This window comes from Cygnus atratus, chromosome 18 (genome assembly GCF_013377495.2).
Source record: "Cygnus atratus isolate AKBS03 ecotype Queensland, Australia chromosome 18, CAtr_DNAZoo_HiC_assembly, whole genome shotgun sequence".
NCBI lineage: Eukaryota > Metazoa > Chordata > Aves > Anseriformes > Anatidae > Cygnus > Cygnus atratus.
In genome coordinates, this window is record NC_066379.1 from 1269233 (window position 1) to 1296172 (window position 26940).

The 26940-nt window shown below is 44.3% G+C and overlaps 1 protein-coding gene across 1 annotated transcript in view; it reads left to right on the forward strand.

Annotated features, from left to right (window-relative positions):
• Positions 1-26940, forward strand: part of DNAH9 (dynein axonemal heavy chain 9) — a 193979-nt gene that overhangs the window by 108061 nt on the left and 58978 nt on the right. The window contains exons 51-58 of the mRNA XM_035561934.2: positions 1059-1247; positions 2543-2778; positions 4646-4768; positions 6482-6690; positions 14551-14711; positions 17017-17157; positions 20968-21138; positions 23005-23127. Coding sequence (XP_035417827.1) covers positions 1059-1247; positions 2543-2778; positions 4646-4768; positions 6482-6690; positions 14551-14711; positions 17017-17157; positions 20968-21138; positions 23005-23127 — 1353 coding nt within the window. The remainder of the gene's footprint in view (positions 1-1058; positions 1248-2542; positions 2779-4645; positions 4769-6481; positions 6691-14550; positions 14712-17016; positions 17158-20967; positions 21139-23004; positions 23128-26940) is intronic.

A 26940-nucleotide genomic window follows, 5' to 3' on the forward strand; every position in this document is an offset into this window, starting at 1 on the left:
AGAGAACCACCCCTTTACATGGGGTGGTTTGCAAAGACAAAGATCTAGAGGAGTTTTTAAGAAAAACAAGAAATAAAAAGAATCCTGAGCTTGTGTGGAGTACAGACCAAAGAAGAAAAATAGAAAATGCTGGCTGGCCCTGGCTGGTGGCAGAGACATGTGATTAGGGTGTAATATTTAAATTAGATGGGTATTTCCAGATCATCCTGACATCAAGAGGGTGATTGTGAGTTTGGCCGTAAGCTTCAACATTCTTGATCTCAAAATCCATAATGCCAGCTTAAAACTCTGTTGGGTTCTTATGGCTTGCGAACCTGAAGGATGCATTACATTCATTTTTTCAGGCTGTGTTTCTTAATTGCTAGAGCTGAAGTCGTCTTTAAAAAAATAAATATAAAATAGGGTCAGGATCTCTTCTAATCACATGATTTGATGAACAAGGGACCCAAAAAGTACCCGTGGCCAAAGAAATTGGCTGTGCACGTAGAGATGCCTCATTTTGCAGGGAGATACCATACCTTCCTCAATACTGGTAAGCCCCCAGTTGGATGGCTTGTCCGTTGGACGCTCATGAAAAGTGTCCATGAGCAAGTGTTTTCTGTATGGGGTCTTAAGGGAAAAGAAAATGTAGACCTAAGGGGTTTGTGATTGTAAAGGCAAAATGTCACCTAGCAGGGGTCATAATAAACGGTGTGAAATAGCTGAAGTTTGTGGCTGTTGGAGGGGAGCCTCTGAGTGAGAGAGGGTGTAATGCTGAGGCAATTAACAGTTGAGGGGCTCCCACAAAAATTGTTGTATTAATTTCTTCTGAGGAAGTAATGGATCTTCCCTCGATGACTTTAGAGGAGGTCTGGAGCAGGCAGCTGAGACTCACAAGCAGGACCAGCCTTTCACAGAACAGGAGGGTTTTAGCAAAATAATTGTTGGGTATTTCCCATCCAGGTTTTAAACTTTAGGAAATGATGTTTGAAGTCAGGGACAAGGTATGGTTGTGGCCAGATCCTTAGGTATTGCTTACAGAACAACTGTAATGATCAATTTTACCTGGCAAATTGTAGGTTGGAGGACTTGCCTCTGAGAACGTGAGATGGGCTGAAGTTGTGAAGGACTTCAAACAGCAACAGAACACCTTGTGTGGAGATGTCTTACTGATTACGGCCTTTGTCTCCTACCTGGGATACTTCACCAAGAAATACCGGCAAGACCTCCTGGATGGAATCTGGAAGCCGTATTTGCACCAGTTAAAAGTAAGCCCTGCTTTCTCTGAAAAGCAGTTGTTACTGTGCATAACATGGCCATAAGGGGAGTCTGTTGTCCATAGGGGGTCTCCCATGTGAGGTCCCACCAAGCTGCACTGAGGAGCAAGTCATAGCCATGCTTAATTCACTCCTCTCTGGGAAAGGCATTGTGGTCTCCTTGATCCATGTAAGTGACCCCATTCTCCCATGGACAGAGGAGAAGTCCCAGTGCAGCATCTCAAACATGGAGCCCAGTTGCCAATTTGTGCAGGAGTCAGGGATAGCCCAGAAAGAGAGACATAGTATGGAAAAGGGACTGCTTGGAGCAGGCAGAGCTCACTGCCAGCTCTTTGGTAGGCTTGGAAAGACTCCAGATGGTACTTCGTGTAGGACATGAGCTCTGTTCATGCTGGTCATGCCTCTCAGCTGGTTTCAAACATGTCTTGCTGTTTTGACCAGATGGAAACCATCATGCTTCAGGTTTGCTTAATATTTCACTAATTTCTACCAGGTACTTCATACATAAGTAAATGCAAGTGCTCTGTCTCCTGCAGGATTGAGCTTTTGTACATCATTACCTAACTGGATGTTATAAATCCTGGTGAAATGCCAACAGGCTTTTAAATAAGGTCACAACTGGCAGTGATGCCCAAATCAAAAAGCCGAGAAAATCAGCAAGTCAGGATGTGAGAGAAAAAAAAAATCATCCTGCTTTCTTAATAAAAAAAAAAAAAAAAAAAGCTTGGTTACGAGAAGAAGTGTTGTTCCAAAATGGCCTCTCTTGGTGCTTAGAAATTTCACAGAAGTTGCCTGTATTTCCATGTGAAAATTAAAGACCCTTTCTGTTTAGATGACTGGCACAGATAACTTTCTGGTTGTCACACCCAAAAGTGGCCTCCCATGTCAGAGAAGTGTTTCTGGAACTGCTGATGCCATTTTGCAACACGACAGCAGGCTGACGAGGGTGTTAATTATATTCTTCTAAGCTGTCATCTCAGAGAGCTTGTACACAGCAGAGCGTGGTCTGATCTCGCTCGGTGCGGCTGCAGCCGTTTGGGGCTCTCAGTACTCCGCAGGCAAAATCTTTGGGATCCATGCATAATTTATGTTCATTCATAACAGGAGTGGGAAACACTTAATACTAGATCAAAACTACCCTGTAGAATGGCAAGCCACTGATAAATAAGACTTCTCAGTTCTTAATTAGGCTAACTTTGCTTGAATTGTTTTGCTTGCTCATCTCTGGAGTATGTTGCAAGCTGTACTCACCGCCTTGTACTGACACGTTTCTCCTTTCCTGCCAGGTGCCCATCCCTGTAACTCCATCCCTAGATCCTCTGACCATGTTGACAGACGATGCTGACGTAGCGGCTTGGCAGAACGAGGGGTTGCCGGCTGACCGCATGTCCACTGAAAATGCCACCATCCTCACCAACTGCGAACGCTGGCCCCTCATGGTGGATCCCCAGTTGCAGGGTATCAAATGGATCAAAAACAAGTATGGTGAAGACCTCCGAGTGACCCGAATTGGGCAGAAGGGGTAAACATCAGTTTTATCTCATCACAGTATCTTTTAATGGCTATCTGCCTGTCGTATTTGATGAAGAGCGTATGTTTAACTGCAGCCATCAGAGCCAATTACATTGAGGAAAACCCTCAAATGTATTTGTGCATGAGCTGCTTATTCATTACCAAAATGATAGAGATTCCTCATTAAATAGAGGGGCTGTTTAGTGCTCGGCCAAGTTACCATAGAAACTCCTCTGAAACGGAGAATGAAAAGAGCGACGTGCTGGAGGCTGAGCTCCATGTAAGACTATGCCGTCCTCCAGCAGCTTCGTGCTGCATTGTGTCCTTACTCTTTTACCCAGGCAGATGAGTGGAGCTTCCTACAGGTTGGAAGAAGGGAGAGGGTGAAACTGGCTTGAGGCTTTCTGTTCCCTGAGATCCAGATGGGATAACTCTGCTCCCACGTTGGCAGCAGCTAGGAGGTTTTCTTCATGGCACCTCTGCCTTGTTCTGGCCAAATCTTTTGTGGGAAGGCTTTTCCACTCCTGGCTCTTATTTCTGGTCAGAGCACTGTTTTCTGCTATATCAAGTCACACTGATTTCTACCCACTAGTAAGGACTCCCAGCTGGAAGGAGCAGACCCACAGTTAGATTCCTGCTTGGACATGAGCCCTGAGACTTTACATATATATTTATATACAGAACAAAGCATTGGCCATAGGTGAGAGTGGCTTGAGAGCTCAGTGCTTGCAGGTTCATGCAGATTCGGGGATGTTTGGCTCTGCTTGCATTGGAGCATGGGTCTGATCTGGTGTCTCACCATGTCTTGGGGTTGCCCAGGTTGTTCCACTGTGCCTACTCTGCTTTCCTCATAGAAAATAACAAGAAGTTATTAGCTTTGCTCTCATGTGGGCTGACAATACATTTAGAAACTTCTATATTTTTTCATAGAAGCAAATTTCTGTTTCCTGGCCAACCAGGTCACCATGCCTTGCAGTTATTCAAAGGAGCTTGGGGAAAAGTAAGGATGCCAGAGGAGACACCTAGCTACAAACCTCCAGGTTGGAACAGGAGAAATAGACCCCGTAACATTCCTATGCTGCCATTGCAGGCATCAGTACGAACATAGAACATCTTTTTCCCCTCCTGACCGCATACCAGCTAGAGGGTACTCTGAGAGGGGAGTTTTGTGTGAGGTACTGATGTTTTAGCCAGTGGAATTAGCTGAGTGGTTCCTCTGATGGGGTAGCAGCAGTCGGTGAGCACCCTCCTCGCCTGCCCAGGGTCCAGCTCTCCTCTTTGCAGAGAAGTAAGTTGCGTGAAGTGCAGAGCAACCCCAAAGGAGCGAGCACAAGTGTGTGACCCTGCCCTTCCCAGTGCAGAGTGTCCCTGACCAGCAGTTAGGCGCTGTGCAGAGGAGTCCAATTTCCTTGTGAGGAAGGAAGAATTAAATGATAGTCACACTGTCCTAAACATGACCTTAAACCCTGTGCACAACGGAGCTGCAACCTGCTCTTCTTCCTAGCTGTTATGCAAGGTTAACTGCACCGGTGGATTCTGGGGGAAAACAAAGTGTTTGATTAAAAACAAAGCAAACAGTCTGAGCCTTTTCTGTTCTCTGCTGCCCGTGCTCTTTCGTTGAGAAAGAAGATGCAGTTGTTACTGCTTATCCCTGGGAGATCTAAGATCCCATTCTCTCTGTTGGACAGCCAAGACTTTACCCCTTTCCACACTGCGTGTCGACACCATCCTGCCCCTCTTCCTCTCTAGCAAGTTCTGGCACGTGCACATAGCTACCTTCGCAGTGCAGAGCCCCCCTCTGTCCCCTTCACGGCCTCCTTGTTGCGAAGCATCGCATCCAGCCTCGCCATGACGGGTGCCGCCACTGTCTCCCACAGGTATCTGGACACGATGGAACGAGCCCTGGCTGCGGGAGAACTGGTTTTGATTGAAAACCTGGAGGAATCTGTGGATCCGGTTCTGGGGCCATTACTGGGGAGAGAAACGATCAAGAAAGGAAGGTGAGCTCCTGGAAGGCTTAATGGCATGTGTGCTTCCATCATGGTGTTTGGGATCTTTGTGCTGTTGTGCTCTCCTTTTCTGACCTCAAATTGTGTGCTCGTCTATGGCAGCACTAACATCCTCCCTTCAGAAGTGATAGTATTTTAAATCAGGCAGTCACAGGCAATTCAGTCAAAGGATGGCTTTGAAGTAAACGTGGCTTTTTCATTTAGCTGGACAGTGCCATTCAAACCTCATGCAAAAGTGAGACCTCTTGTATAACTACCTTGGTGTCTGTAATTGGCTATCTTGGTGCTGAACTATTACCAAAATAGCTATTGCTGTTGTGAAGAAAAACTAACCTTGGATTTTAGCAAACACTAAATCATTTAGGATTACAGCTACAGATGTAAGCATTAGGAATATATAAGTGTTTCTTAATGAGGGCAAGTTCTTCATGGCAGCCACTGGTCATCCTCCAGCCTGGAGGAGTTCAGAGAGAGGGGCAGCAAGGGGTTGACATTTTTGTGCAAAATGAGCACATTTTTAGAATGTGCTCAAAGGCAACCAATAAAACTTTGTGCTCAGCGCTAAAGTTGGATCTGGGACTCTTTTGATGCTGTTTCTCCAGTTTTTGCAGAGCAGAGTCGCCTGCCTTTAGAAGGATGCACATTGCTTGTGCTTCTCCAAGTCCGTGCCTCCTGCAGCACCCCAACTGCAGCCCTGCTTCTGGCTTTCAGAAGTAAAGAACAAAATCCTGGCTAAGTGCTGGATCTCCCATTCCTTAAGTTCCTTAAGGATCATTTCCTTACTTAACTGTGGGTTTAAAGTTTTACAGGACCAGTTCAAGTCCCAGTAGTTTGCGGTAGAACTCACAGATGGCCTCTGGTAGTCCTGGCACAGGAAGGCTTCTTAGAATCAGGGCACTCCTGGACACTGCCATGAACTGCTTGTGCTGTGTGATCTCTCTCCGCCTCATTTTCCCAGCTGTAAAAGCAATAGAGGTGGTCAAGAAGAGACCTCGTCAGCTGATGTTTGACAGGAAAGTGTATTCTGTTGGAAATGGAACCACTGTTTCCCTTACAGCCCAGCTGCATCTCTGAAAGCATCACTGTTGCCCTCATACATGTCCAGTTTCCCTTTTCCTCTGTTTCCCATGTGTGTTGCCAAACCTGGGTTCAGAACACCTCAGTTCCTGGGGTTCAGCCTCCCCGCTCTCCGAGTTTTAGACTGGGTGGAACAAGAGAAAGCTGAGCTTTCCCAAGCGATGTTACCTCCCAGGAATGGCACCAAGCTGCTCTCTGAACCCAGCTTTGCTGCTCAAGCTCAGTGCAATCAGCCAACCTGGCTCAAGCCCACAGACCAGACAATTTTAGCTGTAGCCAGTTAGAATTTCAATGCTGGGAGGCTTTTCTTCCATGTAACGCCAGCCTTAGGCAGAATACGGTCTCCATACAAAGCAAGGAAGGTTCCTGGCTCATACTGACCACCCCAATGCTGGAAACTGTGAGTCTTCTCAAAGAGAGCCCAAAATTCAGGGGCAGGACTCTGGGGTTTTTATCCTAAATCAGGAGTGTTTCAAGTGTGTCCAGTTTCAAATACTTTCTGCTTTAAAAGTGATTGCCGTGTGCAAAGTCCCATTGCTGGTAGATTCCATTGGCTGATACCACCATTTGTGTTTGCGTGAAACATCCTGGAAGAGATGTGCTCTCGTTCTCCTGCTGTAATTTCAGGTACATTAAGATCGGGGACAAAGAATGTGAATACAACCCTGCTTTCCGTCTCATCCTCCACACAAAGCTGGCAAACCCACATTTCCAACCCGAGCTGCAGGCACAGTGCACCCTCATCAACTTCACCGTCACACAGGATGGCTTGGAGGACCAGCTGCTTGCAGCAGTGGTCAGCATGGAGAGGCCAGACTTGGAGGAGCTCAAGGTCAGTAGCTGGGAGTTTGCACTAGGAGGCAGTAAAATATTTTTTTTAAGTAATACAGCTATTTTAAAACAAATAGCATTTCATGTGCAAAGGTGTAGAGATCACAGAGCTCTCTGTAAAATCAGGAGATTTCCCTCAGATGAGGATTTTTTTCTTCAACTTTTTGTTTTCTTGGCATTTTGGGAACACTTAAACTGGAATTTCAAGTCTTTTTTTTTTCCTCCAAAAATTTGGGTAAAAAATTTCTTGTCCTATTCCTCTTGTAAGTGGAAACTGAGAGTCTCATTATGTCATTTTTCTCTAGACTTTACTTCCAAAATAATATCTCTGGAATTAATCTCACTTAATTTTATGCTTTTATGGTATCAGATTCCCACTGTAAATATTGTGAGGCTGGTAACTATTTTTTTCTGTTCTGGTTCTTCTTCCCACTATCTTGTAATTGGCCAAAATATTCTCTTTCTCTTTCCCTTCTCTTTCCCTTCTCTTTCCCTTCTCTTTCCCTTCTCTTTCCCTTCTCTTTCCCTTCTCTTTCCCTTCTCTTTCCTTTCTCTTTCCTTTCTCTTTCCTTTCTCTTTCCTTTCTCTTTCCTTTCTCTTTCCTTTCTCTTTCCTTTCTCTTTCCTTTCTCTTTCCTTTCTCTTTCCTTTCTCTTTCCTTTCTCTTTCCTTTCTCTTTCCTTTCTCTTTCCTTTCTCTTTCCTTTCTCTTTCCTTTCTCTTTCCTTTCTCTTTCCTTTCTCTTTCCTTTCTCTTTCCTTTCCTTTCCTTTCCTTTCCTTTCCTTTCCTTTCCTTTCCTTTCCTTTCCTTTCCTTTTTTTTTTTAATAAGTATGGCTTCAGTTTCAATATAATTTTTTGAAGAAAAGCTTTTTTGCTAACAGCACATTTAGCAATGTAATGGATATGTATAATACTAAATATTTACTGAGAGTGGGAATAAATTTACTGCACACGTTCGGCCAGGCCAGGCCAGTTTCATAATAATCTTTTCATTTAATGAGATTGTAAAACACGTTAGCTGTGCAGTCTTAATGATGCATTTCGTTTTAAACAGGCTCATGTGCTAACGAGCCAAAAGATGGCATAAAAAGTACGTAATGAACTGATTTAATGTGTAATCCGTGGTTATCTTGCTGGGACCATGAGGGACCCCGAGCATCTCCATCAGGCACCCTGGCACTCGCTCATCGCCGGCATGCACAGGCTGCGTGCGGGCACTTGCTTTTGCTGATTTGCACAGAAGGGGGTTGTGTGGGCTGACCACGGGGATCACAGCGGTGTCATTAACTGCTGGTGCGTTTAGGACCATTCCTCTTAGCCTCAGTAGCACTGCTGTTAATGGCTGTTGTCACAATAAGAAAGACAAATTCAATATCGTGTGCAGTCATCAAATCCACTATTAGGCTCTGAAAATTTGTAGTCTGCAGCACTTCCTCCCATGCTGTAAAAGAACTGTGTGTTAGGGAGCAGTGAAAATGATGTGAAATAGGGATCATATCTTTTGGAGTCCTTGCTTCTTCAGGATGTGTGTGCTGTGGAAGAGGAAGGTTGGACACAAGAGCATGGAAACCTATCCCTGGGTGTCAGCCATGCCTCCAGCTTCAGGGGATTTGGGGCTTCATGAACAGTAGATGTAGATTAGTGTGGGATGCAATTTTCTTTTTCTGTAGGAATATTTAAGACTTTTTTTTTACCCCCTCTGATTCTCTTCTTCTGCCTCTATTTCATTTGCTAATATGGACAAAACCACTGGGGCTGTTGTCTGAAAGCTGTGGGGAGCTCCTTGAAAATATGTGTTTGTATTGCTGGATTCCCTAAAGTAGAGGCCACTTCTCAAGGTGTGCTCTGAGCAGTTCCTTATTCCCTGGGACAACAGGGATGGATTTGGCAGCTGGGGAAGGTTGAAGGCTCTGGCACATGGGCAGATGGAGGTGGCTCTTACAGACCTGTGCAGTAGGTGCTGTTCTCAAAATCTCCTTATGGAGCAACCTTACACATGGAGCCCAGAATTTATTGTTAATAAAATGAACAACTTAATAGAATCATCGTAGAATCATAGAATGGCTTGGGTTGGAAAGGGCATTAAAGATCACCTAGTTCCAAAGAGTTTCCTCTAACCTCTATTCTAAATCTCCATTCTTTTAGTTTAAAACCATTCCCCCTTGTCCTGTCACTGTCTGCTTGAGCAAAGAGTCACTCTCCATCTTTTTTATAAGCCCCCTCTAAGTATTGAAAAGCTGCAATAAGGTCTCCCTGGAGCCTTCTCTTCTCCAGGCTGAACAGCCCCAGCTCTCTCAGCCTTTCCTCACAGAGAGGTGCTCCAGCCCTCTTGTCATCCTCATGGCCTACTCTGGACCCGCTCTAACAGCCCCACATCCTTCTTGTGCTGAAGGCCCCAGACCTGGACGCAGGACTCCGGATGGGGCCTCACCAGGGCAGCGCAGAGGGAGACAATCACCTCCCTCCCCTGCTGCCCACCCCTCTGTTGATGCAGCCCGGGATGCAGTTGGCCTTCTGGGCTGCAAGCGTGCACTGCCAGCTCGTGTCAAGCCTTTCATCCACCAGAACCCCCAAGTGCTTCTCTGCAGGGCCGCTCTCAGTGAGTTCTTCTCCCAGTCTGTGCTCATGCCTGGGATTGCCCCAGCCCAGGTGCAGCACCCTGCACTTGGACTTGCTGAACCTCGTTAGTTTCATGTGGGCCCACTTCTCAAGCTTGTCCATGTCCCTTTGGATGGCATTCCTTCCTTCTGCTGTATCGACTTCACCACTCAGCTTGGTGTCATCTGCAAACTTGCTGAGGGTGCACTTGATCCCATTGTCTATGTCATTGATGAAGATATTAAACAGTACCGGTCCCAGGACAGACCCCTGAAGGACACCACTCATCACTGGCCTCCACCTGGACATAGAGCCATTGACCACCACTCTCTGGGTGCGACCTTCAAGCAAACTCCTTACCCACTGAATTGTCCACCCTTCAAATCCATCTCTGCAATTTGGAGACCAGGATGTCATGAGAGACCATGTGAAAGGCCTTGCAGAAGTCCAGGTAGATCACATTGATCGGTCTTCCTTTGTCAACTGATGCAGTCACTCCATCGTAGAAAGCCACCAGATTGGTCAGGCACATTTACCCTTGGTGAAGCCATGCTGGCTGTCTCAGACCACCTCTTTGTCTTACATATGCCTCAACACTGCTTCCAGGAGAAATTTTTCCATGATCTTTCCAGGCAGAGGTGAGCCTCACCGGTCTGTAGTTCCTCAGGTCCTCCTTTCTACCCTTATTAAAAAAGAGAGTGATGTTTCTCTTTTTCCAGTCACCAGGGACTTCATCTGACTGCCAGGACTTTTCAAATAGGTTGGAGAGAGGCTTGGCAACTACATCAGCCAATTCCTTCAGGACCCTGGAATGCATGTCATCGGGCCCCATAGACTTGCACGTGTTAATTTTCATCAGGTGGTCTCCAACCTGCTCTTCACTTACAGTGGGTGGGACGCTGCTCCCCCAGCCTCCATCTACAGGTTCAGGAAAATGAACGACATGGGAAGCCTGACTGACAGTGAAGACTGAGACAAAGAAGTTGTTGAGTACCTCAGCCTTCTCCATGTCTGTCATTACCAGTTCACCCTTCTCATCCATCAGAGGGGGTACACTCTCCTTGGCCTTTCTTTTCTGAGCAATGTACCTATAGAATCCCTTCCTGTTATTCTCTGCATCCCTTGCCAAGTTCTGTTCCATCTGTGCCTTGGCTTTCCTGATCCCATCCCTGCACATCCGGACCGCATCCCTGTACTCTTCCCAGGCCACATGTCCCTGCTTCCACTGCCTGTGCATTTCCTTCTTGCACGTCAGTTTGACCAGCAGGTCCTTGCTCAATCATCCTGGTTGTCTGCCCTCCCTGCCTGCTTTTTTATGCAGGGGGATGGAGAATTCTTGTGCTCTAAGGAAAACATCCTTAAAGAGTCTCCAGCTCTGTTCAGCTCCTTTGTCCCTAAGGACAGTGTTCCAGGGGATCTCAGCTACTAGGTCTTTAAATAGCTTGAAGTTTGCTCTTCGGAAGTTCAGGGCCCTGACTTTGCTCTTTGCCAGGCCTGTATTCCTCGAGATCGCAAACTCAACCAGTGCATGGTCACTGCGGCCCAGACTGCCTCCAATCTTGACCTCTTTAATGAGCTCTTCCATGTTGGTGAGCACCAGGTAAAGTAACGCTTCTCCTCTGGTTGGTTTGTCTAGTACCTGGACCTGGAAGTTATCCTCAATGCACTCCAGGAATCTTCTGGATTGCTCACAGCCTGCTGTGTAGTTTTCCCAGCAGACATCCAGGTGGTTGAAGTCCCCCATCAGGATGAGAGCGTGCGAGTGCGATGCTTCTTGTAGTTGAAGCAAGAATGCCTCATCCACAGGCTCCCGTTGATCAGGCGGCCTGTGGTAGACCCCAACCACAAGCTGTCCTTTATTGGTGTGGTCCTCAACTCTCACCCATAAGCTCTCAACCTGTCCGTGGCTGTTTCTCAAAGGCAACTCTTCCCAATCAATTCCTTCCCTAGTGTAGAGGGCAACACCCCCTCCCTTCCTTCTCTGTCTATCCCTTCTGAAGAGTTTGTAGCCCTCTATTCAAATGTTCCAATTATGTGATCCATCCCACCATGTTTTGGTGATAGCAATCAGGTCATATTTGTCTAATTGCACCATGGTTTCCAATCCCTCTCGCTTGTTTCCCATGCCGCGTGCATTGGTGTAGAGGCATTTCAGCTGGGCAATCAGTGGTATTGCGTTTCTAGAGCCCTCCCTGATTGCATTGGGACAGTTCACAAGTATTTCCCTGCCGTTACTTAGAGTGATAGTGTTCTCACGTATGCTTTCTTCACTCAGAGCTGCATCCCCTTCCCCCACCACATCTAGTTTAAAGCCCTCCTGATAAGCCCAGCCACCTTACTGCCCAGAACTCTCTTGCTCCTTCTGGACAGCTGTGCCCCATCCGGCGTCAGCATGCCCGATCCCTCAAAAGCGCATCCAAGGTTATTATTAGTCCAATTACAGTAACACCAACACTTTATACGTGTTTTCTCAACAGAGTCTGCTTTTGGAATCTCTTTCTTCATTATTCAGTCTTTTTGTTCCTTCTTACCTTTGAACTGTCTTTATCTCATCCACAGCATTGCACGCCTGCTACGATAGGTGTGCAGAGTCTGAAGCCTCAGATACCGTGCCACATTTGTACTCTGCCATGTTTTTGTTCTAGAGGCAGTTCAGGCTGTGCAGAATAACTGCATGCTGTGACTCTGAATTAAAGCCAGGCTAAAACAGGTTAAGGCAGTAGGGAGCTGGCTTTGAGACAACCACAGCTCAAAGGAACTGAAACCAGTTCAGGCCAAGGCAAGCAATGCCACGTCCTGAGACCTTCCCTGTCAGGTCTGCAGGTGGACTGCAGCAGTCCACCATCCTGGTCACATGGCTTGCTGGGAAATTCAGGAAGAAAAAGAGCTCTTTACAAGTGGAATGAAAATACAGGGGTTTTGTTTGCTTGGTTTTGGTTGAATGGTTTGGTTTTTCTCTGGTTTGTGATGTTAAGATAATAGAGTAAACCCAGCAGATAGGACAGGTGGCTGCTGAGGCTCACTGCAGTCTGGTATCTGACCTGGGATGGTGCTGGTAATGAGTCCTGCCAAACTGCCCAGTAGCTCTGGGGGCCTTTTTTTTGTTTGTTTTTCATGAAGCAATATTTTAAAGGGTTTTAGAATAACCCATTTCCCTGAACTAGCACTGTTATGTATCAACTGTGAAATAACAGATAATGAGCTCCACTGCAGAAATAAGAAATGATGACCTTGCTACTGCTGAAAACAATAGCAGGATAAAGCTGCAACAGATGCAGGCTGTTGTGGGAAATACAGCATTGTGCACCCTTCTAAGGGTGCTTTTCAGAAATTGCGTGGTGATTACAAGCTATTGGAGCAAAAGTCACACGTCCTCATTAAGAACTGCAGGGCTTACAGTCTGTGGTCTGGAATAATAGCTTGCAAAATGTCATTTTTCAAGGCATGCTATGCTTGAGTGACAGAACTTACAAAATTAGCCATGTTAGTTTTCTGTTTCAAGACTTGTGAAATATTTACCACCATGTTCAAACTCCTGTGTGTAATGCCTACGGAACAGGCCTTTAAGAACAGCCATTTATAGCTGAAATACCAATAAACAGCATACTTCAGTGCACAGTCTGCTGAATAGTTGGCTTGACATTAACATAGAATGAGTGTGTGCAACAAGTATATGAAATTTCAGCCCAAATATTGAAAGATTACTTATTAATGAAAGAGTTAGTTAATCTCTTTGAAAGCCTCTGACAACAGAGCAAATACTAGTGGCTCCCTTTTGTGGGATTGGAAGAGGCACGGGGATACATCTCCCATTTCTGGGGATCTTTCAGTCCCTGTGAGTGGTTGGAAGGTTGGGTAGGTTTTCCAGAAAGAGTCTTTGGAGGATTAAATCTCTTGGTTCATGCCACTGAGTCTGCCATGGGACAGTTGGTGTGGCCCAGGACCCATTTCATATGCACTGAACATGCACCATCTCTGCTACTTCATGGAGCTGGCTGATTTCTGAAGGCCTTTAAAACATCATTTTGCAAGTTGTTTGAATCACTTGGTTGTGTCACTTAAATACAGTGTCTGGACTTAAACACTACTCTTTGACAGAGTTTTGCATAACAGCGTGTAAGTGATTGACTTTATTTTTGTAGAGAATAGTCACCAGGCTTATAACTTAGCAGCATCCAAACCAGATGCATGGCTTTGCTATGAGATGTTTTCTGTCATGCCATTAAAAACAGGCGTTTGCAATAGGACCCCATAGTGAAATAATATAATGCACCTGAAGGTCAGGAAAGATGCTGTTTCCCTGAGCAAACATGTAGAATAGTGAAGTGACACTTTGTAGAAGAGACTCTGTTCTGGAGGACCATTTCAAAAAGAAGCCAGATGAGTTTTTATTTCCACCATGAACAGTGTTAATCGCTGGTGTTTCTGCAGAAGAGGGAAATGGAACAAGTGGCTGGGGAGAGCCAAGGGAGAATTATTTCACAGAAATAGGAGTAATTTTTGGTAGAATTCAAAAGGTCTGCCCTTGAGGCAAGATGATCGCTGATTGTCTGTTTCTGCCTGGCTATCTTCGCATTAACTTTGCAAACCCTTTTTTGTGGGGCCTCCCCTGGCATGTACAGCTTCTTGCACAGCTAGCTGATGGGCTGTGAGGTCTTGAGGCCAGGGTCCAACTGGGAGCAGCACTGAGCGAGACTGTGACTTTGCTCTCAGTTCTGAGCCTGAGATGAGTTGTGCTCATCTCTGCCCTAGTGAGCCTGCCCTTGTTTCACCATCTGCTTTCAGCCCCTCAGCTCTCATTGCCGGTGGGACTGGTGTTGACCTGAAGTGGGTTATGCAGAGCTTCACAGGGGAGTGAGTAGCAGCTGTGTTAGTATGTAGGCTTGCTTCATAGGGACTATCCAAGCTGAATTATGCCTAACAAATAGCTCCTTTTAAGAAAGAGATGCAGGATGTGTTTCTGAGATGGAGGCTGAATGTCTTTTCCTCTTGTTCCATTTCCAGCAGTTTAATACTTTTCTAGTGGAAGGGCTCAGTTCTCCTGATGCTTTCTGTGCTGCTCAGGATTTCTCTGAATCAATAATATGTTAGGTGTGGAGTGATCCTCAGAGCTCTGCCCATATCCAAGAATCATAGAGAACAGTAATAATCAATATTGGGCTGTGGCAATGGTTACTTAGAAGCCCATCCCTATGTGAAGGTGGTTAATCCTTGCTTTACTGCATGTTTTGTGGCTAAAACTTTCTGCATTGGTTATTTGCAGTCAGATCTCACGAAGCAACAGAATGGATTCAAAATCACCTTGAAAACATTAGAGGACAACTTGCTCTCTCGACTGTCATCAGCATCTGGGAACTTCCTGGGAGACACAGCATTGGTGGAAAACTTGGAGATCACTAAACAGACAGCAGCAGAAATTGAAGAAAAGGTAAAAAGACAGTGATAGCCCAGAGAAAAATGTGTATGATGTTATCCTTAAGGGTTTGTGGGTGAAACATAGCTTCTTTGCTATGCTGGTCTCTATGACTTTTGCTGAGTAGCAAATAGAAAGTGGTATAAATTGAAGTGCTCTCCATTCTGGCCAGTTTCAAGCTATTTAATTCTTTGGAGCTTTTGTATGTTAAATGGCCTATTTAAGACCAAGAGAAAATGGCAGTGCCTGATGTAAAGATGATAAAATTTACACACTGTAGCAAGGCAGCTTTAAACTGCTCCAGCATAATTCTGAATACATCACACTTCTTCAATTAGGTTGTGTTTTAGTACTGACAGGGGACTCTAGAGTTTGTGATCTCAAGTAAATCTGCAAGAACTTGGGTATTTCATACCCATCCGTTCCTTAAGGTGTAAATCAGCTGTTGCAATGGCTGTGCACTGTCAGTATTGTCGCTTACCTGGGTCACCTAGCTGGCCACATGGGGATAGTTAAATGCATGGTGGTTTTGCCCTGATGCTAAGGGAACTTGAGAAATGTTGTCATGACAGGATTGCAATAGAACCTCTGTCAGACCATCCTCAGCTGCTGCCCTCCCCAGTCCTTTCATCTTCACAGCCTGCACTTGTCCTCCAGCCCGTGGGTCCATGCTGCCTGGATAGGTTACCCATGTGCTCAGGTCAGGCTGGAACTGCCTCCACATGAAAAAAATTGAATGATTTCTGCTGGCTCTTTATGGGACATCATATGCATCCAGCTTCCTAAGGATGGTAAGCTCAAAGGGCATGTTGAAGGGATGTTTTGACATGGCAAGGTTGGCATCTCCCTATTGAAGTAAGTGTTCTTGAGATGCTTCAGCTTCTGAACAAGATGAGTCTGGAATGCTGGTCACTGCCAACCCTGTGGCAATGGGGATGAATGTTGGACTTCGGATTTGTTTTTTATGATTTTGGTACCCACATGGAAAGCATCTCAGGACAATGTTAGAACTCTGCTTCTCAAGTCAATCCCTACTCTGTTCTTGGTTTGTCTATACAAAATAGTGTTCAGCCAGTATTTTCTTTCCTATACCAATTCTCCCCACTATGTTTACAAAGAGCAACTGTCTTCCCCACCTCTGGCTTTTATGCTATTAGATTTAGTAAGCATTTTGTGGGTAGCACAACTGAAAGTTGTCTAAGTCTAAGCTAGACCCTGGCCTCCCTGTGTAGTCAGTGAAGAGATGTAGGTGCTACCAGAGAGGGCATGGGGATGAGGAAAGCTCATCTGACATGGATGGGTGCATTAGGTCTGTTCATGGCCCATGCAGGTGTTTGTTTCTGCAAGAAACTTTGCAGATGCTTTTTTTTTTTTTTTGAGATTCTACAGCCCATCATTGCTTTCAGGAACGTGCAAACAGACTAATCCCATGGATCCCAACGTGTGTTGTTTGCACACAACAGATTAAGGCTCAGTTGAAGCTTCATTGGGAAGGTTTGGTGTGCTCACATCAGCTCAGGTCATGGCAGAGAGAGGCCCAGCAGTGTGCATTTTGCTGGGGGCTGTGCGGTGCTCTGCAGGTTTGTACCACACATGCTTGAGCCCCTTTCTGCCATGTCCCCACTGAATGGTTCGCTGAGCTAGTTGGATCAGCGCTGAAAGACACTTATGACTGTATGTAGTCTGAGCCTAAAATAATCCCCAAGAGAATCAAGGATGTCACTTTATGATGCTGAAGTAGAATTAAAGAATGAACAGGACTGAGAAGTTAGAGTGATGTATCTGCCAAAAGGATTTTCACCATATCCATCACAGCAGCTGTGCTGACACCTGACCATCCAGGCAGGGGTGCATTAGATGCTGGAGAAGAAAGGCAGCAAATAGCCATTAAATAGTAGCAGTTCTCAGCCTTGGGGGAAGCTGTCTCAAAAGAAGCACTGTCTGTTCAGCCCCATGTTATTAATGATTTGCACAGGAGGGGGCAATTAGCAGGAGAAGCTCACTGATGATGAAAATAATTCCAGTTAGTGAAGAGCAGGGACTGTAGTGAGAACTCAGGAGGGGGGGCTTGGGGAAGCAGAGGACTGGACAACGTGAGGATAAATGCAGTTAAATGGAGAATATACCAGAGGAAGGCGGTTGCTAGGAGCAAATGGCTCGAGCCTGGTGCACCATGGTCTGGAGAGCAGAGACCACATGCCAGTTGCCCACTTCTTGACCTAGCGTCTTTGTGGCAGATAACAACCTTCCCCTGAGCTGCAGATTCACTCAATTTGCAAGGATGTTTTCACCTTAGTTTTGCTCTGTGTTTTCCTTCCAGGTCCAGGAGTCAAAGGTGACTGAAGCCAAGATTAACGAGGCAAGGGAGCACTACAGGCCTGCAGCCGCGCGGGCCTCCCTGTTGTACTTCACCATGAATGACCTCCATGCCATCCATCCCATGTACCAGTTTTCTCTGAAGGTACTGTCCCTGCTCCCATGGCAGCAGGAGGCAGCTGAGCTCCTTCCTTCTCTTACCAAGCATAAAAGTTTTCTCTAGAGGGTATTTGAGGGTATTTGAATAAGAAGGTGATCTAATCCAATTCCTTCTGCTGCTTTGGCTTTATGAAAAAGAATTCTAAGTCTACTTTACCTATATTATTATTAATACGAGTTGTGAGAGTGTTTAGTAATTACTGGGAAACATTTGTCTGATATTTCTTGCAAATGATGCAAGAGCGCGTTTATCTCTGCCCATGGCGGTAGGAATGGTGTTTTATCAGTGAGCCCGCAAGACCCAGTGATGAGCAGCATGAATGTTGAAGGAAAAGGTCCATCTGTGCTGCATATTGTGTGTGGGCTGGCATCTGTATTTGATTCTGCATTTGCTGGTCATCTCCACCTCAGGTGGTTAGAATGAGATCAGGTTAGATCAGCCTTAATTAGCTTTTCTTTCTTTTCCTTGGTTTCTTTCAAAGCAAGTGAACTGAAGTCACAGTCACAGTGAAAAGTCACTGTCTGACTTAGAGGTGCATTAACAGCCTTTAGTACTAAAAATTCAAGAAGTTTTTTGCAAAGCAGAACTCTACAAGCCATTTGTTATCTCCTCCATATGCACAGCCTTTTTGTCCTGGCAGATCAAGATGAGCAATGGATTTGAAAAAGATCATCTTGGGAAAGAGCCAATAAAGTACTTTTTTTCTGTGTATTTTATATATTTATGCACAGAGATTTTGCACAGCATTTGGAGTCACTTTCTCCCTCAGTTAATCTTTGCTTTACATTTGCATTTAATTCTGTATCTGTGATGTCATCAGGGTCATAATGTCTGTGCAGGTATTTCATAAGTTAATGAGAATTGCTGCAACCCTTAGCAATTATTCAAGATCTTGATCTTGAAACAGTCCTGACTTCCCAAATGACACAGTGTTAAAACATTAAATCGCTCTCTAAACACAGTCCTGCCCCGCTGCAACCACAACACCAGGGATTTATTGCCACCTTTTGTACAAAAGGCAAATCATGCCCACTTCTATCTGTCTGAGACAGGAAGAGCTCAAACAGCTGGGGCTAAGGAGCCTAGATGCTTCCTACAGTACAGTTGCCAAAACCTTTAAGATAGTCAACAGCATGGTGTGACCCCAGACGTGGTATCTGCATATGGTTGGTATAGATAATATGTACGTGACCTGAATGCTCACCGCCTGTCAGTGTAAGCCCACACGCACACTTAGCTACAGTTTGGAGGAGCCCTCACATGGGCTGTGTTCTTGCTCTTCTCACAATGTCATCCAGTCATCAGACAAAAGAGGGGGACTCCAACCTTTCCTACAAGGGTCTTAGACTAGAAATCCAGATGGGATTTGTGGGCATCTTACCAGCTGGCAGGCTCAACTGCAGGCATGCTCATGGTGGCAGTATGGGCGCCCAATGGGGATGACGTTGGGAAAGAGCCCACTTCTTGCCCTGTGCTCCTAAAATAAATGCAGAACAGACATAGCCAAAGGGGCTGTGCTCCAAAGGCCTTGCTGTTTGTTTTTGTTTTTGTCTTATCAACCTAGAATATCCTCTGCTCAGCAAAGTGTCACTCTGTAGTGTATGGACGCATTACGTACAGAGCTGGAAATGGTGTCCCTCCTTTGGAGAACATTCCAACCTGGAGCTGCTTCTACTAGAACACCTGGAGAACATTTCCAACATGACAAGTTGATGGCAATGTAATTATCACTGGTCGTAGTGAAGGGGCTGAACGTCCTACTTGCCACGTGGCAGCAGAGCCCAGCAGGAAGGCAGCAGCTTTTGTGGGAATGGTCGTGTTTCCAAGTTCCTTGGCTAGCTTTGAGGTATTGGCTTTCCCCTTTATGGCAAGTATGAGTGGGCTGAGACTCCACTTGCCGCAACGGAGGAGCGAGATCTTTAGAGTGAAATATACGCCCAGTGGTGAATTCATAGCTCCTGTCTTTGGTTCATGTTTGAGCTTCATGTGATCAGTTGTTTTCTGCTCATTGGCTGGTGGGAAGGGGGGCTTCTCTCAAACCATCTCCTTTATCCTGGAAGCTCCTTAGGCAGAACCCCTCTTTCTGTGTCCTGTTTGTGCTGCCCAAGACAGTGGGGCTGTCTTGGACCCTGCACAGCTTCTAAGGACCTGCTGCAGTAAAAATGGTTCTGGCCAGCAGAGCCTCTGGTTATTTATTGAAGAGTTGCATTTTTAATGTTTAAATGCATGGAAAACATTTTTTGTTACAGGAGAAAGGTGTTTTGGGGAATGGAGGGTTAAATGAGATGGCATTGTAATCTAGTACTTCTTCTAAATGGTTTCTTACATTGCCAAATGACCTGGAAAAAGTAATTGAGAGGAGAATACAATATTTTGAGCCACATCCACAAAGAAGCTTTTCTTCTCGTTATCTACGACTCATATGCTGAAATAATTTTACCAGGAAAATGTACAGATATCTTTCATACAAGGGTGCCCTATGAAAGATTAATTCCCTATATATACATGGTAGATACAGGAATGTCTGAAGTTTCACCTTTAATCTACCTCATCTGTATTTTGTTTGTTTTATGTTTTCCAGTTAACATTAGTAATGTGTATAAATACATAGATAATTATTTGGTGAAACGTTTTTATCTAATAAATTTTGATGACCGATCATAAAACATTGTGTAAAGATACACAGAGATAATTTTAAAATACTTACAACACAGCTAAAAGCCCATTATAAATAGCGAACACAAGATTTATATGCGACTCCACAGCATGTTTTAACACTATTTAAAGAAATGTAAGCAGGAAAATCCATTCTGCAGTTACTTAATAATGCAGTAGGTATCAATGTTACTTTAATTTGTTGAGGCATCATTCTCCCTTTGTAGAGCCTTAAACATAATGCTGTCAACATAGCCATGGCTTGTCTGGTTGGTGTTATTAATTTGTATTGGCCTGGTTATTTCCTATTAACTTTGTCCCATTGTATCAAGTCTTTGCATTGCTAATCAGGACATAGGCTTTTTTTTTTTCCAGTTTCACCTGATAATTTGCAAATGGGTTTTCTTCAGTCTGTTCTGGAAGTTTTTAAGTCTTTTTTTTAATTGTTTATTTATTTTGTTATTTTTTAAAAATAAATTTAGATCAGAATGTTTTTGCAAGAATCCTTAGTATCTTATATAATAGCATCCTTCTTGATGCATGCACCCACTCCCAAGGGAAATTTACTGGTTGATTAATCCCACTTCCATATGGTGAAGCTCTGCCTGCCCTTCTCACCCAGTCCTTAGTTGAATCCAGGCAGTAAAATACTCCTTGGACATTTTTGTATGTATGGGAATTGCTTTTTCTAAGTTCCAACAACGTTTGTGAAACGAGAGGTATGCTTTCCTCTGGGAACACCAGAATCTTTGGCTCAATGTTTGTAGAGCAAGTGGGGTGTGTAATCCCTCTGAGAGAACATACTTGGTCTGAGAAATGTTTTCTATACTCATTGTGTCTTATTTCAGTCTGCCTGTCTCCACACTACTTTATTAAGCCCAAGTGATCACAGTGTCATGGGGTTTGTCATCGATGTCTGTCTGTTCACGAAAAAGCACCTACAAGCAGACACAGAGACTGGTCTGTGGATGTTTCACCTGCCTCCTGAGGCTGTGGGCCACACTGCTAGGCAGGTGGGATTGCTTTGGTTGTGGCTGCAGAGATCGAGTGTCTGAGGTGGCTTCACTTATTGCAGCACTTCAGGTGATCCACACAAACAGCGTCTGGAAGCCATCGCAGTCTTTCTGTCTCCTCACCTAGGCATTCAGGATCGTGTTCCAGAAAGCCATGGAGAGGGCATCTCCAGATGAGAACCTCAAAGTGCGAGTGCTGAACCTCATTGACAGCATTACCTTCTCTGTGTTCCAGTACACGACCCGGGGGCTGTTTGAGTGTGATAAATTGACCTACACTGCTCAAGTCACCTTCCAGGTAAAAGCCAACGTTGCATGCCATTCGTATGCAATGATTTATTTTACTGGCAAAGATAGCAGCATGTGGAGAAGGCCCACGCTGTCACAGCCATGGCCTTCAGCATCAGAGCAGCAAATACAAGGGTTGTGGAACTGATTTCCTTCTCTGCCTGTCTTGCTGATAACAGTCACAGATGCTGTGTTTGATTTGCATTACACTGACAAACGGTTGTTTGAGAGAGACATACCTGCTTGCAGAGCCTGAAGAACAGAAAAGGAAGCTGGTCTTCGAGTCTGATTGTTTTTTCCAAAATAAATGCATGCTACATAGCTGCTATTTTTTTTTTGTCTAGTGTGATACTATAATTTTTAGTCTACAATTTGAGCAAGGAGACATTTGTATACCTCTATGCCGAAATCAAATTCCAGACAGTAAACAGCTCTTGGCATTATGTTATGAAGTTGTTACTAAGTTTGTGCAGTGAATGACTACTTAAATGCCCTGACATGTAGAATGCAGACGTGAACCAAATTTGAGCTGCACAAATACTGTACAGGTCTGACAGTGATTGCCATGATCTTTTTTTTAATTCTACATAGCAAAATACTGTGTGTAAAAGGAAAAGTAAATATATATATGAATGGATCTAACAATATATTTAGTTAATAAATTGTCTGCGTGTAAAAAGTCAACTTATTTTTTACAGTCAGGCTTAATTCTGAACCAGAAGACACCTACATTTTCAAATATATTTGTCTGAATAAATTTAAATAATTTATTAATAAGTATAAGTGTATATATATAATACTTATATAATAAGCATTATATATACTATATAAGTAGCACACATCACTACATCATGCTTTGAAAATAGCTTTGAAAATAGACATCACTTCAGCATGTCAGGAAAACCAACATTCACAGTTACAGTGCATGGAGGAAGTTGGATGATGAGACCCAGGATTCTCCCATATAAAAAAGTAGTTGGCTATTGAACTGAGTAGCTCATTACCATCGTTGGTGGAGGAGATGCCAGGCATGCATCTGAAGCCGTTGCCCTGTAGGCAATAATGAGGTACAGTCTAGCATTTGTGACAAGGAAATGAGAAACTCACCATTCCAGCACTGCTCTTTTTCCTCCCAGAAATTGCGTTCAGGATTTTTGGACTTTGTCTCTGACATTTTGGCAGGCTGGCAGTACACTTGGAATGGCGGTTGCAGCTGGGATCGTGAACCCACAGGGCTCTCCGGAATTACCTTGAGCATTTTTCTGGCAGTCTTACTCCACGTGGTCCCCAGAGACACCATTGGTGCTAAAAACACTGGGAGTAGCTGAATGGCCAGATGCTCTCCAGCTCCCTGTTGTCTGAGACCTCAGGGACCTGCTTATTCTCTTGGTGCACGTAGTGTGAGGCTTTTGTTAGCACTCTCTCATACTGGAGTATGTCTCCAGTTAATTTCAAAATTGAACAAGATGGTGAGAGATGGGCAAGACCTTGGTAGCATACCCTAGGGATGCATGCTGTGGTTCCTTGCAGGAGTTATCTGTTCTTTAGCTGCAGATATCAAGTACAGGGACTGCAGCACATCCTCCAACCTGTGTCTCTGCCAGCAGTGTGAACCTAAACTACAGCCTTTGCCACATAGTTTTTCTATATATTGACCTTCTTATGTTGCCTGTCCTTATGATTATTCTGGGTTCTCTTTTGGGGAAACCCAAAGCATCTGTAGGGTTTGTTTCATCACACCCCTCCAACATTGGGCACTGTGTACTTTTTAGCTGCGCATTTGACAGCTCCATGAGTTGAATTATTAATCTGATAGAGTACATCACTGCTTTGTATCCTGACTGCTCAAGGATATCTTGTTTGTTTGAAATTACAGATACTACTGATGAGTAAAGAAATCAACGCAGTAGAACTGGATTTCCTACTAAGATACCCAGCACAGACCAGAGTCACAAGCCCTGTGGAGTTCCTGTCTAATTACTCCTGGGGAGGAATCAAGGTATTTGAGCTGTGTGAAGTCAGCATCCCTTGCCTCTTCTGAGGGCCTTTCAGCAGCCATCAGATCAGATCTTATAGCGTCGGGTGAGCAAAGTTCTGACCATACATAAGAAGCAGCACAAAAATGCCACAGAAATGGAGAGTTCTGTAGGTACCTACAGTTAGGTAAAAGATACTTTTAGGTAAAAGATCAATTTTGTGGGCTCTTTGTGACCCTACTCCTGATGTGTGTCCCCGAGAAGGTGATTTTTCCCATTGAGATTTAGGCTTTTCTCTCTGTAAGACAGGAATGAGAATGTCCTCTGGGTGTTGTGGTTACAGATTATAAAGGACATTGACATCTTCACTGTATGTGGGAGGAGGTGAGACTTAAAGGCATATATGACCATCTGCAGAGATGTCCTGGGACAGAGCAGTGCCAGGTGATAGACCCTCTACAAAAAATGCTATCGTGGCAGTGAGGCAGTCTAACAACTGCCATATGAAGAGCTGAGGAAGAGCATCCTAGAGAGATGTGCGTTATCCCAACTTTGCACCCATTTTTCAACAAATGTGAATTGTGCTGGATTTGGACCTGATTCAACAGGGTATGATTTGTTTCATGGAAGGGATAGGAATATTCTTCAAGTTACATGTGTTTGTTCACACCTTGTCTGAGATTGTACCTTTGTTTTATTGTGACATCTGATCATTCTCTGACCCAGAGACAGAGCTCTAAGTTCAGGCAACAGTTCAGAAATCAAATGGAGCTGCTGTTGCTAGTCCAGGTCACCCACAGAGATCTCAAATGGTGGTGAGGAAATATTCATGCCAAACATGTCTGCTCTGACCAGGAATTACCGTCTCTGCCTCTTCACCAGCAGTGAAGATGGAGCCTCTGCCTCATTCTGCAAACAGAAGCAACCTAGCTCATCTTGAAAATGTCACAATCACATTTTCAGCCATAAAATAAACTTGTAACTTCTTGCTAAACCAGTCCTATTCATCCTCTCAAAGATGTACTTCCATAATAATGGAGAATTTTAAAAAAAATCTACACCCTTTCTTTAATCATCTTTTTGTTTACTATTGGTGTTTTGCTGTTCAGACTGCAGCAGCTTTCTTTTTGTTACCCCTTTGAAGACAAATTAAATGAACACTTAGGGTCAACGCACATAATTAGGGAAGCTCAGCCACCAAGCCCATGCTTTGCAATAGTGTATTTTTTCTTTGGACTGTGTGATGTTTATAGATCATACCTGCACATACATGTTATTGTTTGAAATGTCAGGCTTTCTCAACTGTGCTCTGTCCTGCTCATGTTCAGCATGGGGATATAAAGCATGAAGTCTGTATTCCAGTTCCTCGAGTCCTTCTGAGTTGAAATTCTTTACTTGACTGAAAGGGTTCTGCACTGCAAAGCTTCTTTCTACTTCAGTCTTATAAGCTTCTTCTGGAAGGTGAACTTACTTCCACCATATATTGCACGGGTTTCAGGCTCTGATTCTCCTTTTGGAGATGCTTTTGTGCATCGTAGAAAACATTATACTCTTGTAGTGCACAAGGATGCCTTTACCAGCCCTGCCTGAAGGCGATACACTCTCCAGGCAGACACCTCTATTTGCAGTGAGTTTTCTGCTTTGTGAGATGATCCTTTCTGTGCCAGCCAGCTCCATTCCACACGTGGGTAGAATGGCCTTTCATGTACCCCTGTGCTCCATCGTGATTGCTGCAACTGCCTCACTACTGTGATGACGTTGGTACAGTCAGCTCAGGCTTATAAACACCAGAAGGAACATCAACTCCCTATCATTCATTCTTCAGACTTTATTCTTGCCATTCTTGTGTATTTGACATATCCAGGAGAAAGAGTGTTAAAGTGCATAGCATACTGTGTCTGAGCTGGCCATGAGACCAGTGGTAAGGAGCTCATACTCATCAGAGCTCAAACAGTGTCAGTGCATCACTGCACAAGGTCTTCTTCTTTTCCATCAGCTGCATGCCACAGCTTTGTTGACAGCAGCAGCCTGCACGCCACTATCTTTCACCCATCCATCCAAAACCGATGTGGTGTTGGGTAGCTATCACTCAGTCACTGCGTGTGGGGGGTTGCTGGAGAATTATCCTGAGACAGGCAGAAATTGAGAGGGAGCATAAAAGTGGACTGCCGCCTGAAGCTGCATTGCAGTAACTGGTTTTCTTTGTGGTGAGCCCTTCCCACTCAGCTTCCTCTCTCCTTTTGAGTCTCTTGGGGTTTGTGGTTGAGATAGAAACTGTGCGATACCAAGAAGAAGCTGCTCTGCACACCCTTTTGCTGAGCTGTGAGATGGCAGGATGTGAATGCGTCCAAGAGGGCTCTAAGAATGAGATGTCTCCAGCCTCACTGTGCATCTGCTGTCCCCATGAACTGCACATCTTGAGGAGCTGCAGCCACTGGTCAATGATCTGCCCTAATTTAACGTATTTCAGGATTTCTGGATAATGAATTCTTCATTATTGGCTACTGAATACTCTTCAGATTGTCTTTTGTGATGATTGTTTGCAATATTGATTCTACTATAAATAATACAGCTGGTGTCAACTTTATTAGTGTTTATGTTCTATTAATGTGTGTTGGTTTATTAGCCTTTGAGTTTTTGGCAACTCCAGCTACTTGAGGCATAGTTTTAGTACAATCACATTTTGTCACAGACTGCTATAATTAGGTTAATTAGTCATGGCTTCTATACAGCTTATTAGCAGGCTAAAATCTCCTTTTCTTTTATCAGAAAGATTAAGTGCTGTAATAAATTGTTTCTTCAACAAAGCTTGAGCAAAGTACATTTCAGATTCATATTTCAAATTTGAAGTGGAATTTAGCATTCTGTATAATTTTTTCAGAGGAACATTGAAAATGCTCCTGCACAAAACACTGCATTTGCCAGAGGTATCAGGCCAAGATAGCTGTGCCAAAACAAATCAATATTGATATTTGTGGCCCATTCTGTGCCTCCAATTTTGGGCACATTAACCTCAAAGAAAACCTCATTAAATGTTGAGGACTCTGGGCATACAAACAGCCTTGTGTAACTTGGCTGATTATTTCTTATTGTTGTTTGATTAATAATATATACAGGCTAATAGTGCTCTGCAGTTGTGCAGCTGTTTTCAGTTAATACTTGCTCAGTTGACACACATTTACGGTTTCATCTTCCAGCTTCTTTTAAGTTCAGCAAAAAGTTTCCCAGAGCTTTGTGCTGTAACATTTGTGCCAGGGAAGCTCAATATTTACAGCTGAATGAAGAAATCCACGTACCTGTCTAGAAGGGCTCAGTTTTCAGGGAAAGGTAATATCTTTTATTAGATCTGCTGATATACTTGGAAAAATAGGTAAGTTGCAAGCTTTTTAGTGCTTCCTTAAGCCTGGCACAGGAACTGAATTCAAACTAAGTACAGGTTGAGAAAAAGCTGCTCTGAGCTTAACTCAATTCAGTTCCTCAGTCAGCCTTTGTGGGAGAAGATAATTCCTGTGGAGCCCTTGTGGAGGCACATTTGTTAGCTCTGGAGCAAGGGGAGAGGTTAGCAGAGGACACAGTTGTCAGCCTCGGTGCAAATACTGCCTCTGGCTTGTGGAAGGGTTAGTTAAGAGCAGGATAGGGACTACTACGCCACTGAGTGAAACTAGTACCTTTGCTGAGTCCCTGACTTATGTGTTCCATAGTGTTGGTCGTTTCGGTTACCACTATTGCAGGTATTTAATAGTGATCCCTTGAGAAGTCAGAAGTATTCTTTTACTGAGGTTTTCTCTCTTTTCAATTTCCTTTATTACAACACATTATAATTGCTTCACCTGCTG